At 43.3% G+C, this 14,635-nt stretch overlaps 1 protein-coding gene across 1 annotated transcript in view; it reads right to left on the minus strand.

Annotated features, from left to right (window-relative positions):
- Nucleotides 1-9,629, minus strand: part of PHF20L1 (PHD finger protein 20 like 1) — a 56,341-nt gene extending 46,712 nt beyond the window's left edge. Inside the window, exons 1-3 of the mRNA XM_082046265.1 lie at nt 9,501-9,629; nt 8,324-8,429; nt 128-299 (exon numbers count right to left, since the gene is read on the minus strand). Coding sequence (XP_081902391.1) covers nt 128-299; nt 8,324-8,406 — 255 coding nt within the window. The 5' untranslated portion in view covers nt 8,407-8,429; nt 9,501-9,629. The remainder of the gene's footprint in view (nt 1-127; nt 300-8,323; nt 8,430-9,500) is intronic.
- Between the last annotated feature and the right edge of the window lie 5,006 nt (nt 9,630-14,635).

Raw genomic sequence — 14,635 nt, forward strand, 5'->3', positions numbered from 1 at the left:
CTTTAATCATTTAGATCTTTTCCTAAAAAGAATTAAACATTAAGGGCTGGAGAGATTTAACATAGGAAAACAAGTAGAATAGTTTACAAAAAAAATTAGTCAAAGACAAAATAAATGTGCCACTTACAACAAATTCTTCATCATCTTTCAGCCCTTCTTTCCTTAATGCTGGTCGCTCCAAGGGTCGCAACCTATTGCTGTCCCAGTAAATCCACTCATCGTAGCGATGACTCCAACGTTCAAAATGGACCAACATCTTCCCCTCTTCATAATCTATCTTCTCAATACGAGATGGATACCTTGAATGATAAACGTAAACTGATAAATCTCAAAGCTTTCTCAAAGTGTTTGGTGCTTGATGGTTTGGGTTTTTTTTGCATACAACAGTGCTTACATGGCAATTCAGAAAGTTATATTAACAACTTGTGCTGCAAAATCTCCAAGCCTGAAAAAGATGAAGTTACTAAATTGATAGGATGTTTAGTTTGAGAGTTATCTATACATCACATGTCATCACCCTCATCCTAGTCAGATGATTATACAAATTTAAACCTCAAACCCCCCAGATGAGAACTGCCTGAAACTGGCATTTGAAGTCTTTGCTTATCAATTCTAAAACCTGTGTTTTGTCTAGAGCAAAATTCTGTAAGAGTTTGTTTGCTTGAGGGTGGAAAGGATATAAAATAGTTGTAGGAGTACACACGTTACTGTTTCATCAAATTATACCATCTATTCCAGAAAAGTCACAAGCAACCAATAAAACCAGAAGTCAACAGAGCATTCTTACTTAATCTAAGCTGCTTACTATTTTATAGATCAGCTTCCATTATTTCACTGCCATTAAATTTGATTTGTAGTAATTATTTTTTAGCAGTCATCTCTCCAGAACTCCAATGCACTAAATAAATATGTCAGTCTTAATTAAAATTCAGATTTTACTCTCGGCAAACATTGCACATGCTCAGCAGAACTAATCAGGACTGAACTACAACCAGATCAAGTCTTAGGCATCTAATTTTGGGCATGGCATAGACGTAGTTTAAGAATTATAAAGGCTGAGATTACATTTCTAGGGAAAAATGGCAAATTCCTCTAACTTCAGCAATTATTATTCAGTCTTCTCATGTCTGTTTCACCTAAGTGATGCATTTCACAAAATTTACTAAGGGGGCAAGGCACAAACTGTTTGCCATACTACTTCCTCCACCAAAATTATTAGATCCCCATTATTTCCACTCTATGGAATACAGAGAAAAAAGGGAATGAGGTGGAATTCAGCTCCTTCAGTCCTTCACAAAAATACTGAAATGGATTCAAAAGTGCAAAGAATCTCAAAAAAAAAAAAGTTAATTAGATCATCATATTTTCTCCAGAGTTTATATTAGGGATGGTCTAAAGTTAACAAAACATGGGCTGAAAAGAGAAACCACAGTGAAAGGACAACTGTCACTTCTATTAAGAGGCAAACTGCTTTTCTAACAAAATGCTCCTGTGGAGCAATAGTAACAGCAGAACTTGGGCAACCAATTTCCAGTCCTACTGAAAAGCCGATCAGCTAGAAATGCAACTTACATATATAGGAACACTGTCAACATTTTCAGTTTTTGATACTTTCTCTCCACAATAGTGACGGTGTTGATAAAGGAGTCTTTAACACTATATTCTGATTAAAATATAAGTTCTCAGGAAGTACCAGGTTTTTCTTATCTCCTGGTGACTAAAACAGGCCATTAAAACAAAAGGTGTCAGTCTCAATTTGCTCCTTCATTTCTCTAGTCCTACTTCTCTGGCTGTGGTGATGCATACGGCTTATCCAGATCTAAATATCTCAGGATAAATGAGATGCTAAATGAGAAAAACTCTCTCTGATTTTCTAGGTTATTACTGCAACTACTTCAGCCAGATTTCAACCTCACATCAGAATGCACAGACAGCCCAACCTCTTGTTGCATTTCTCTTATCTGTACATTTCAGAAACAACAAAAACAAACCAACCAAACAAAAAACAACTAAACCCAACAACAACAATGACACCTTAATCTCAAACTTCAGATTTTCATTTGCCATCCTACTAAGAAAAAATCTTTTTCAAGATACGAGAACTCCATGGGACTTTTTTCAGAGGAGCAACAATATCAACCCCCTTTTCCCTCTCAAGTAGAACAAAACCAATCCAACAAGAACAGTGAAGCTGATGATATATTGTATCAAAACAGAAAGTAAAGCTCATAGGTCACAACCTGAACCCCATCATTAGCATTCTGGTTTAACTTTGACCAAGGCTTCAACAAAGTAAGCCTGTCAAGAGATGGTTTTCCTAAGCCCTGCCTCTGATGATCCTTTCTTCTTAAGTCCACATGCTGCTAAATTTAGGAATTTCATTATAAAATTTCTTACTAGTGTTTTCAAGTGCTTCCATTTCAGACTTCTGTCTAACTAGACACCAAGTTGCCAGAATAAGGAGGAAGAGCAGAAGGATGGGAAAACACCAGGAAAGCCAGAGGACAAAGTTCACTTTGTGGTAATCAAAAATGAGTTTATGCACAAGCGCTGAAGCTGACGCAGTCAAACAGGAGACAAAGTCGACGGTGCTCTTTTCTCACCACAGCTGGAAAATTCACGTTTATCACATGCCAGCCAGATAATAACACAAAAACATGGTTACTTTACAAAATTCAGGGACCATCAGCCAGAAGACAAAATCTATAATGCAAATACACTGTTCTGATTATGGTGCTACCCTATCGCAGTTCCACTGCTATATTTATATTATCATTATTATGGCTGGTGGCTGTCACTGGTCATCCATCAGCAAAGTCACCATTCCAAGCACTGTGTGGAGAAAACAACAGAAGGGATAAACTGGCACAACACAGTTCACTGTCCTGGAAAGAGAAAACCAAGTAAGAGGGGGAAGAAAAATATAGAGTATAGTTTAGAGACAAATATATAAAGAATGAAGAAAGTTTTATGGAAAATCCAGCAAGCCAAGAATCAAGATGTTAATATGCATGGGGCAGGGGGAAGAATAAAGCTAGCATCAGTTAATAAAAGAAGATATGCAAAATATTAAGTCTCACTAGGGATCACTCAGGAGAGGAAATGTAGCGTCAGGTATTTCTTGGTTAATTTATCTTTGATAAACACAAATTTCTGCTATCAAAGTGTCAAAATGTCAGTATCAAAATGTCATTATCAGTTCTAAATCAAAGACCATTACACTGGTTTTGAAGAGTTAAGTCTTCTAGTAATCATATCATCACACAAGGGCTTTATTCTAATAATATCTGTTTCTTCAATGCATGTTAAGACAGTGGTTGCAAGATTAATAGAGCCAAAACCTGCATTCAACTCCAGTCCTCAGAGATAGAAGATTTAGCAAATCTCTGAACCAACCAAGCTATATACGATTGGTTATAAGGCAACCCAAAAATAACTTTGTATGGATTTAGCAACAAGCTATCACCCTCAATATCCACTAGGTTTAGTCACAATGTGCCACAAATCCGTATAAACAATAATATTTCACAATACTGATCCCACAGTGGAAAAAAAGCAGAGCTTACGTATTGCAGAATTCACTGTTGCAAATTTTACATGGCGCAGGATCATTTTTCTGGTGTTACAGTTTTTGTACTTTTACTGAAAATAATCCATTTCATAAATGGAAAAATTATACAAATATCTCAAAGGCAAGTATGCATTTCCTCCTAATAAAAGATAAAATGGCAACTTAATCCACCTTTTTAAAGAATTCTAGTAACAACACATAGTATGGCTAATATTTATGTTTATTCTGTAGAAAGAGGTAAGTATGAAGATGGTTACATCTTCTACATATGAGAAATTTTATGTAGAACTTCCTTCCATTGCAAAGCTACAAGGGGGTGTCATGAAGAAGTACTAGAAATGGAAATACAAATATCACTCTTTACAGTATCGAAGTGTAATGATGCTTAAGGCCCAAAGAACCTTCCAGACAGGTTAATTCTTCCCATTCACCCCCAGCAAGTGCTCCACACTAAGGGATCAGAATGAATTTTGTAGACAAACAGATTTGCCAACATTTGTCCAGCACAAACCAGAAAAAATATGCTCTGAAAAAACTGAAGAAAAAGTCTTTACTTTTCATTGAAAAAATAAAAAAACTACCACACTCCATTTCAATAGTGTTCTTTTTGTCGGAAGAAATAATAACTTGCAATTTTTGAGTGTGTTCTTTTCATATCATGCTAGAAATACTTAATAATCCCAATAAGTCTCAGCCAGATTTCAGAGGCTTCTGTTGTTATTTTTGGAAGAGAGAACAGGAAAACTATTGTTACCTGGTGGTATCTGCCCAGTTTACATATTGTATGCTCTCCATTCCCAGGTTCCAGTGATTCCAAGGCATAAAATTATGCAACATTTTTGTAAAGCTGCAAAATTTAATATGGCTTGTAAAACTTACACTATGAAGCACTGGTCAGACAACAATAACGCTCCAATGTTCATTAGGGACAATTAATGGGAAAGTTGCAGTTTTCATTTCTTGTCAGCATAAAAAAAAAAAAGTACCATTTTCTCCAATGCACTCAAAAGATTAATGGCCACACTCAGTATTTTTCATTTTTACACCAAGTTATTCTGAATCACAAAAAGAAGGATGCAAAAACATTAGTAAATTTGCCCAAGTTTGCACCCAGAGACATCATTCCTACCTTCACCATAATGATATAAAAAGTCTCCTATTGTACTCTCCATTCTGTCTTTGACACTAATAGTCTTCTGGCATCTGAAAAATCTGCAAACGCCTATTTCTAACTATCCACTTTTTATTATATGTATTGCACTACATCAATAAAAAAGCAGAATCTTCACAGTCTTTTCAAATACCCAGCCGTCAGGTAACCCAGTCAACCGAAATCCAAAGCAAGGACTGTACAAAATAAGATTTCCCAGAGCCTTACAGGTAAAAAGTTTCTTCTATATTGAAAAAAAAATTAGAGATCCACCCAGATAATCAAATATACCAAGGAGAAGTGCTGTTGTTCTGATAAATAGCCTATTTTAGTGAGCTGTTTCCATTCCAGAACTGCAACAAGGGCCATGGATCTGTACTTCCTTCATTACTTAACTTGGAGTTTAAATGAAGCAAATTAATAACGACTATAGTCTCCAAAAAATAAGTTTGGGGGTTTTGTTGTTGTTGTTTTGTTTCCTTTTTTGTTGTTGTTTGTTTTTTTTGGTTTTGTTTTTCAAAGCAATACCTGGCACTTATGGGAGAACCAGCAGAAAGCTACAGCCACAAAAGAAATCAGAAAAAAAGGAAAAGATGCATCTTTAAATACATCAGCTTTAGTTCCCACAGGCAGGGGACGGTGTTTAACAGCTTAAGAGCCACTCACATGTGGGCATGTACTTGCAGAAATGTGCAGTTTTACTGCTGTTTCATTTGTTTTGTCTGCGAGAGGCACAGGGTGCGCGTGCACACACATCAGTTCTTGTACGAGATCACAGGATAACTGAAATTGGAAGGGACCTTGGAAAGCCTCCAGTCCAACCTCCTGCTCAAGCAGGGTCAGCTATGGGTTCCGACCAGGTTTTCCAGAGTTTTATCCAGCCCAGTCTTGAAAACGTCCAGTGTTGGAGAATTCACAAGCTCTTTGGGAAACCTGGCCCAGCATTTGACTGTCCCATGGGAAAACGATTCTCCTTGTTCTTAGCCTGAATTGCTCTTGTTTCAACTTGTGCCTGTTGTCTCTTGTCCTCCAACCACACGCCACTGCTCCAACCACACACCACTTGGCTTGGTCTTCTTGGCGACATCCCTGTAGGCATCGGAAGGCTGCTGGTGGGTCTCTTGAAGCTTCTCTAAGCCAAACAAGTCATTTCCTCGCCCTCTTGTCATAACTCATATAGTCCAGGCCCCTGATCATCTTGTATATATTTAATAATTTTCTATTATCAGTCAATCCCATCTCATTTACTATCTGCTGACAGACAATCGCATTGGTTTTGATTAGAGCTGCGTTTCATAGTTCGCTTTAGTGCATTTACATGTAACAAGTGGTACAAATTAATTATGTAAGATGACTTCCCCTGTACACTGTTGTCCTTGATAAAGAAGAAATTGTAGTTACCTCCACAATAAAGCAAAAATAAACACACTCACTGACAGCCTGTCTTTGCTGATCAGTTTGACCAGCCTTTCTTCTGCTTGGTAATTGTACACAGCAAATTATACCAGTGACCCAAACACTGCCTGCAAAAACTTCCTCACTTAAGAGTACGGGGTTTTTAAGCAATAAATAGCCATTGTACTCAATATCCTCTCCAAAGTTCACAGACTTCAAACAGATCATCATACTCCAGAAGATTACTTTCAGCAACTACTACACAGATGAAAATTTAAAATCTGCAGAAGTGCCTCAGAAAGCAAAAACATACTTTATTTGCTCCCATTCTCTAGAAGCCTTTCTTGATTAACGCTTTAACTGGTCGCGAACACTGGATCATCAAATGACAGCAGGTTTTGAGAAAAATGGAGGAAAAAATTAAAACCCTTTCAACGGCTATTTTTCAGCAAGTGTTCTCAATTTGTTGCTTGTGGAAAGACTGAGCTAAGCAGCACTACTACTCTTCAATTTTGGTTTTGTTAAAAAATACAAGAGATTTCATGTAAGTTCAGCACTTTATTTTCTTTGAAGTATATATTTCTGCATGCAGATGAAGAATGCATACAGCTTATATATAGAAAGAATGAAAAAAATCTACCATTTGCTTATGCAACAAAAAGCTAAGAAAAAAAATTAACATGGACTATTATTTCAGCCTGTGTCACTCTAATAATAACATGACTGTGGCTTTCTCTAACAAGCTTTTTGGTTATGTGTATGAATATTATTTCATTTGAAATAGAGTCCTGCTTCCAGTGTTACTGTAACTGCAAAATGTTAATACTAACTCTCTGCTCCTGTATATGGCACCTCAAAAGTTCACATGCATGTAAACTTGACCTGTTCTACGTGGTGGTCCAGACGATGAATCAATTCCTAGAAAGTTCAGGATAAATTCTCTTTTGCTGGCAAATGCCAAGCAACTAAGCCGTGGAGCTTGTGCCATGGCCCATGCCTGACTAAGCCAAACCTCCAGAACTGACCTGCGACCCTTCCCTGTGAAAAGGCTGGGGAGATCCGATACGAACCGTAACCTGGATATCCAGTGATTTTATTGGACACAATTAAGCTGAAGCTATTTTTACATATTAACTTTTGTCATCTAGTAACATTAACTGATTATCTCTAGTCATAGAAGATGCTGTAAAAAGTTCTACTAAAATTATTTTGTTTTTATAGCACTATTCAGACAGTTTCAAGATCTTGGCATTCAGTTATGGAGTCAGTATGTTAAAAACCCACTCTACAGCAACAGGTAAGAACAGGAATTGTTCTGCATACCATATTTTCCCTTAGAGACCGTTTATTAAAACAAACACTTCTGCTATAATTAAAATCAAAGCTTTACAAGAAAGCAACAGAAAAGCAGGTACAGGCCTCTCTATTTCCCAGCCCAAATTAATCAGAGAGCAACTAAGAAAAACTTTCTGGACAGAAGCACCAACTTCCTCTGTCATCTACTTTAGCAAAACCAGGGATTTTTTTAAACGATAATAGCATAGCCAGCATACATCATAAAATTAGCCCACTCACATTAATAATGTTTTGACTAACAATTCTCCTTTCACAATACAAATGCTGTGTAGCATGGTCCTTGTACCCACAAATTTCCTTTTTATACTTTTGACTCTTACAATGACAATGTGCTGCAGAGACACAATTTTAGGCCCTTATTTCCTCCAAGTGTTCGATGCAAACACAATTGTACTTACCTGTTCCACAAACTCCAATTAAGGATGTTTTCTTGTTTGAAAACCAGCTTTGTGAACCTATGAAGCGTGATAACTGAATGCAAAATAAACTTGCTTGCACATCTTGTAACTAAAACAAAATAAGTCTTTTGTCATAGCAGTTTGCCACATTGACACACCGATCCCCTCACACATGACCCCATATTCCACACTACTATGGAAATGCTCCTCACTTACTACGGCTACACGAGCAACTAAAAGCAAACACACAAAAAGCTGCAGAAAAGTTCAGTTTGATTCCTGAAGAGAATATTTTCCTAAAAGCTAATAGTTTCAACAGACTTATTACGTGGAAATTCATAAAGTTCACATGTGAAGCAGTCAGCTAATAGGTGCACTCAGTTTTATAATTAGACATCAATACATACAAAAATATTTTTACTCTTAGCAAATATTGCACAATCTCTTCCATACCATTTTTGTAAATAGTCCAGTGCCTCCAAACGAGCACCAATCTCAAAAGTGATTCCAGGACGATTTGGAGGCTTTTTGCTCATCTTGATATTTTCTTTATCACTACCTGTGGAAGGAAAGAAAAAACCCAAAAGTCATATTAAAACACATAGCATTGTCTAAAACTTGTCACTGGCAGCAAATATATTCCAGAGGGTATTAAAAAATGTAAAGTCAGGACAGAAATTTCACATCAACTACTTAATTTACAGAAGTACGGTCAAGACCCAAATAAGCCGCTAAATACAAAAAAAAAAAATTTCTTTTCAGTCAGATTTCTTCCACTTCTTAAAAAACAAAACAAAAAAAAATCAGTCATCAACCTTAATTAAAAATATAATAATAATTTAAAAAAAATCTGGTTCTCATCTGTGGAACTGTACTGCACTGTATTTCCTTGACAACCTTTTGGAGTATAACTTTAAGAGCTACCCAGAGTCAATGTGTGTTCTCTCCTTTAGCGTGAAAAAGGTCAAAAACCAAGAAAAACTTACCTTACCAAGAACAGAAACTGAAACATAAACATAGCCTAAAGAGCAAGTTGGATGAAATTAGCAAAAACAAAGGCTGAAAATGGCTTTTTTTGGTTTTCTACGCACTCATCCATAGCACTAAGTTTCATTTGCAAGTGCCTTTTGATCGTTTTATTTCTGACAATTCAGTCACGATTTAAAAAATCACTTTTCTGTCCGACTGCTGCCGCTATTACCGTGACTTTTTGCTGTGCTACCGGAACACGGAGCGGTTCGCCGGTGGGGCCGCAGCCTCCCCGGTCCGGACTGCGAGCGGAGCGGCAGCCGGACCCCAGTTCCGAAGCGGGGCTCCCCTGCCAGCGCCGGCAGCGCCATCCGGGGTGGCCGCCCCTGAGCACACAAAGGGTCCTGCCCAGCCGGGCCCGGAGTGCTGCACGGCCCCCGGGGGCCGAGCGTTCCCGCAGGCCCGAGGGAGGACGCGAGTGGCCGCGGCCCGACAGACCAAGGCCCGGCGCAGGGAGGCCCGCGGGCGCCGCCCCGCCGGGCCCGGCCGCTGTGAGGGGGTCGGCGGAGCCCCGCGCCGCGCCGGGCCTGCCCGGAGGGGCCGTCGCCCGGGGCCGCCCGCCCTGCCCTACCCTGCCCTCCCCGCGCTCCTTACCGCCTACCTCCGACTCGCAAGGCAGCGGCGGGGCCCGGTGGCAGCCCGCAGCCCCGGCGCGGAGGGTCCGGCGCGGAGGGTCCGGCGCGGCGGCCGCTCTCACAGCCCCGTCCCCGTCCCCATCCTCCTCCTCCCCGCGCCCCGCCGCCGCGTCACCAGCCCGCGACGCGCCCGCCCGGCGCGGCCCAGCGCCGCCATGACACCGCCCCCGGCACGTGACTGCGGAGCCGCCGCCGCGTGACGCGGGTGTGTGGGAGGGGGAGAGACAGACACAAAGAGAGGCGGCTGCGCGCATGCGCGGCGGGGGAGGGGGCGGGGATGGGTTGATTGACAGCGCCGGTCAGCCCGGCCCTGCCCGCGGTCGTGGGCACGGCAGGTGGCGGCGCGGGGGTGACGCAGTCGCCGAGCGGTGCTGGCGCGATGTCGCGGGCTGCGCTGCTGCCGTCACACACCGGCGGACTCTGCCCTGAAAACGGGCGGGGGCGGGCACCGAGCTGAGCACTGAGGTGGCCACGGCCCGCGGCCGGACAGCGGTCGCGTCACATCAAACAGGTTGGGTTGGAAGGGACATTCAGAGGTCATCCAGTCCAACCCCCTGCAATAAACAGGGACATCTTCACCCAGATCAGGTTGCTCAGAGCCCCGTCCAGTCTGGCCTTAAATGTCTCCAGGGATGGGGCATCCGCCACCTCTCTGGGCAACCTCGTCCAGTGTTTCACCACCCTCATTGTAGAAAATTTCTTCCTCATGTCCAGCCTGAATCTCCCCTCCATTAGTTTAAAACCATCACCCTTTATCCTATTGCAACAGGCCTTTCTTTTCACAGAATAACAGAATGGTTGGGGTTGAAAGGGACCTCTGGAGATCATCCAGTCCAACCCACCTGCTAAAGCAGGTTCACCAGAGCAGATCACACAGGAATGTGTCCAGGTGGGTTTGAATGTCTCCAGAGGAGACTCCACAACCTCTCTGGGCAGCCTGTTCTAGTGCTCTAGTACCCTCAGAGTAAAGAAGTTTCTCCTCATATTCAGATAGAACCTTCTGTGCTTCAGTCTGTACCCATTGCCCCTCATGCTATTGTTGGGCACCACTGAAAGGAGTCTGGTCCATTCTTGGCATCCACCCTTGATATATTTATAAACATTCATGTGATCCCCTCTCAGCTTCTCTTCTCCAGGCTGAACAGACCCAGCTCTCTCAGCCTGTCCTCACAGCAGAGCTGTTCCATCCCTCTGATTATTTTTCTGGTCTCCTCTGGACCTTCTCCAACAGGTCCATGGCTTTCCCATACTGAAGGAAATGCAGACTGAGTTTCCCTCCCTTCTTTACCGTTAAATGAGCTTTATGTTCCCCCAGGGAGTTTTCACATTTTTGTTCTTCCCAGTTTCTCCCCCATCCCACTGAGGGCGGGGGTGAGCGAGCAGCAGGGTGGGTGCTGGGTGGCTGGTGGGGCCAACCCACTGCCGTCCCTTTAGCACCCAGCCTGGGGCATCACTTAACGACAGGACCCAGTCAGGGTGCACTGGGCTGGATTTGTAGCCGTTGCGGCTGTTTAGCTGCTACTTCCTGCTGCTGTTCCCAATGTTGACTTATTTGCTCCCTTTCTTGCTGCACATTAAATTCCAGAGCTTCTTAAAGGCTGCTGTCAGCTTTTGGTGATTGCTGTGCTGCTTATCACAGTGTTTTGCTTCACCTGGGAGACCTATGGTAAAACACTGGCCTTGAGCCAAGTCTGTCATTTGGCCCCTGCATTGTTGCCATTCCTGTACTCATGGAGACCTCCCTCCCTTCTCCACCAGGATAGGTGTTTCCAACCTTGTTGTAACAGCACAGTCAGCATCATCATATCCCCATGGATGTGTTCAGTAAGGTAACAGTCAAGTTTCCACCAGCTAACAAAAAAGAGATGCTTTTCTAGGTTTCTGGAGACTGCACAGTCTGGGTCACAGTTGGCTTGTGAATCCTCTCCATTGCATGACCTGAAAAAAGACCTTTTTCAAGTGTGGCCCTAAAGAGCAACAGGACAGACAGGAGATAGTTTCTGTGGTAGCCTTGAGTCCATACGGACAGGACCAGCTGCAAAAAACGTGGTCTACAACACAGCTGGAGAGAATGGCCTCACCTGGAGCCTGTGGCAGAAAACATCTGGAGACACCCGAGGTCAAAGTCTGAGGTTCTGGAGCTGGGGACATCAAGGGTCTGAGCTGCCTTTGCTGCACCAGATGTTCATAGGAAGGGTCCCCTCGACACCTCATACAGCCGATGCTGTGTGGAGTGAGTGGGTACCGTTGATGACACAACAAGCTCAAATGGGGAACCCCAACAAGCCCACATGTTCTGGAAGAAGGACAGTTTGGCCAGGAGGCAGAGATTCCAGAGCATCACCTGAGGAGGTGGCTCAGGCCCAAGAGTATAATAAATTAGTAGAAAGTGAAAGGTGATACACTCAGTTTACCTGGATCTTGTTGTGTTCTGCAAAACCATCAGATGTGGAAAGCTGCTGTGTGGAGTGCTACCGGACCAAAGTCGTGGACCAAATTCATTGGTTAGATTTATATGAACATTTGAAGGATGTTCCACAGACTCAGGGAATGATATCTGTGTGTATGTCAAAGGAGAAGGAGAGAGCTGATTATTGACGGAGATGTACTGGAGAGTGTGGGACTGGAGTATGGTGTGAATGGTCTGGAATAAGGGGTGGGGATTGTACTGGGTCTGGCTGGGATGAAGTTAACTTCCTTCATAGCCGCCCGTATGGTGCCATGTTTTGGATTTGTGGCTAAAACAGCATTGATAAGACACCCGTGTTTTGGCTGTTGCTGAACAGTGCTTGCACAGCATCGAGGCTTGCTTTGTTTTTCCATTCCGCCACCCAGTAAGTCGACTGGGGGTGAGCAAGAATCTGAGAGGGGACACAGCCAGGACAGTTGACCCAAATTGGCCAAAGGAATATTCCATGCCATACAACATCAACTTTAGCAATAAAACCTAGGACAGAGGAAAAAGAATGACGGTACTTTTGTCTGCTGGTGGGAGGTGGTACATGATTGCCTTTGCATTGCTTAGGGGGTTTTGGGTTGGGGTGTTTGCTTTAGGGTCCTTTTCTTTTCTTTCCTTCGCTTATTAAACTATCCTTATCTGGATCTACAAACAATCTCACTTTTTTTCTTCCTATTCTTTCCCTCATCCCACTGCGGGGGGAGTGAGCAAGTGGCTGTGTGGGTGTTCGGCTGCTGTCTGAGGTCAACCCATCTGCTTCGGTTAGTCCCTGCCAAGCTGCCTCCCACTTGAAGGGTCTTTATAGGGAGACTGTGCAATGGGATATTTTAGAGTATTTGCTGTAAGATTTTTTTATTTCTCCTTTGATTTTTCCCTGTTCCCATTTTCTGGGTAATGGTGGCAAGCAGGAGAGACTGAAGGAGGAAGGAGGCTTGAAGAAAAACAAAACAAAATCAAACAAACCAAACAAAAAACACAAACAAACAAAAAAAAACAAAACAAAACAAACAAAAAACAACAACAACAAAAAAAAAAAAAAAAAAAAAAACCACCAAACCTTTTTTTCTCTCATTAGTAAAGAAGCTGTCATTACATTCATCTGAATTCTTCTTACTACCCTGAGAGTCATTCTGATACAGGCTTTTGTTTAGGGGGGTTGTTGCAGGATGGTGAGGGTGGTTGCATTAGCAGTGAGACCTCTGCGAGTGGCAATGAACGTGCAGTGTCAGGATGCTGTTATAAAAGTGAAGGTGCTTCTGTCCAAGGAGAGGGAGATGGGGGAAAGATAAAGGAGGTAGCAGGGGTGGGGCAGGGTACATATGGGTGGTTGAGTCATGCTCTCTTGACTGCTGGAGGCACTCTGGGTCATGCTGTGGTACAAGAAGGGCTCAGAGCAGCGTGTGGCACCTTGGGCATCACCTCACCGTAAGGAGAGGGAGGCAGAACTGACACAGACTGCAGAGGTGAAGCAAAACCCAGGTGTTTGGTAATATGGGCTAAAAGCTCATCTGTACATCCTCAAAGGAGCACAAAGAGACAATGGCAGGAGAGAAAGGCCAAATAACCCCCTGCCCCAGTTGTTCCCAGGCCCATCCCAGGAGCCAGCAGCCCATGAAAGGTCCATTTTCTCAAGCTCAGAGGAACACAGGGACACAATGGCAGGTGGGAACCCAAAATGAGGTCTCAAGAGAAAGGGACACCCCAACACAGGGTGCCACGTGTGACTACTACCACTCTGCCTTCGGAACAGCAGAAGTCTGCTTGTGGTCCAGCAGCACAGGGCAACATTTCACAGAATCACAGAATGGCTGGGGTTGGAAGGGACCTCTGGAGATCATCCAGTCCAACCCACCTGCTAAAGCAGGTTCACCAGAGCAGATCACACAGAAATGTGTCCAGGTGGGTTTTGAATGTCTCCAGAGGAGACTCCACAACCTCTCTGGGCAGCCTGTTCTAGTGCTCTAGTACCCTCAAAGTAAAGAAGCTTCTCCTCATCTTCAGATGGAACCTCCCGTGCTTCAGTCTGTGCCCTTTGCCCCTCATCCTATTGTTGGGCATCACTGAAAGGAGTCTGGTCCCATCCTCTTGACATCCACCCTTGAGATATTTCTAAACATTGATGAGATCCCCTCTCAGCTTCTCTTCTCCAGGCTGAACAGACCCAGCTCTCTCAGTCTCTCCTCAAAAGAAAGATGCTCCAGACCCCTCATCATCTTTGTAGCCCGCTGATGGACTCCCTGCAGTAGTTCCTTGTCTTTCTTAAACTGGGGAGCCCAGAACTGGACACGGGACTCCAGATGTGGCCTCACCAGGGCACGGTAGAAGGGGAGGAACAACCTCCCTTGACCTGCTCGTCACACTCTTCTTAATGCACCCCAGGATAGTGTTGGCTTTCTTGGCCACACGAGCACATTGTTGACTCATGATCAACCTGTTGTTGACCAGAACTCCCAGGTCCTTCTCCGCAGTGCTGTTTCATTGTGCTGTTATCAGAAAAGAGGAAATTGAGGAGCTCCAGCCAGTGTCCCCATGTCTTTGCTGCCATTTCAGTCATGTCCACCCCTGTCCTGCCGTACCCCTGAGGGCACCCACAGCCCTCACTGGCCCTGACCTGTCTACTCCGCTGCCTCCTCCACCCTGCCC

The sequence above is a fragment of the Streptopelia decaocto genome (assembly GCF_964273445.1).
Source record: "Streptopelia decaocto genome assembly, chromosome: 2".
NCBI classification, from domain to species: domain Eukaryota; kingdom Metazoa; phylum Chordata; class Aves; order Columbiformes; family Columbidae; genus Streptopelia; species Streptopelia decaocto.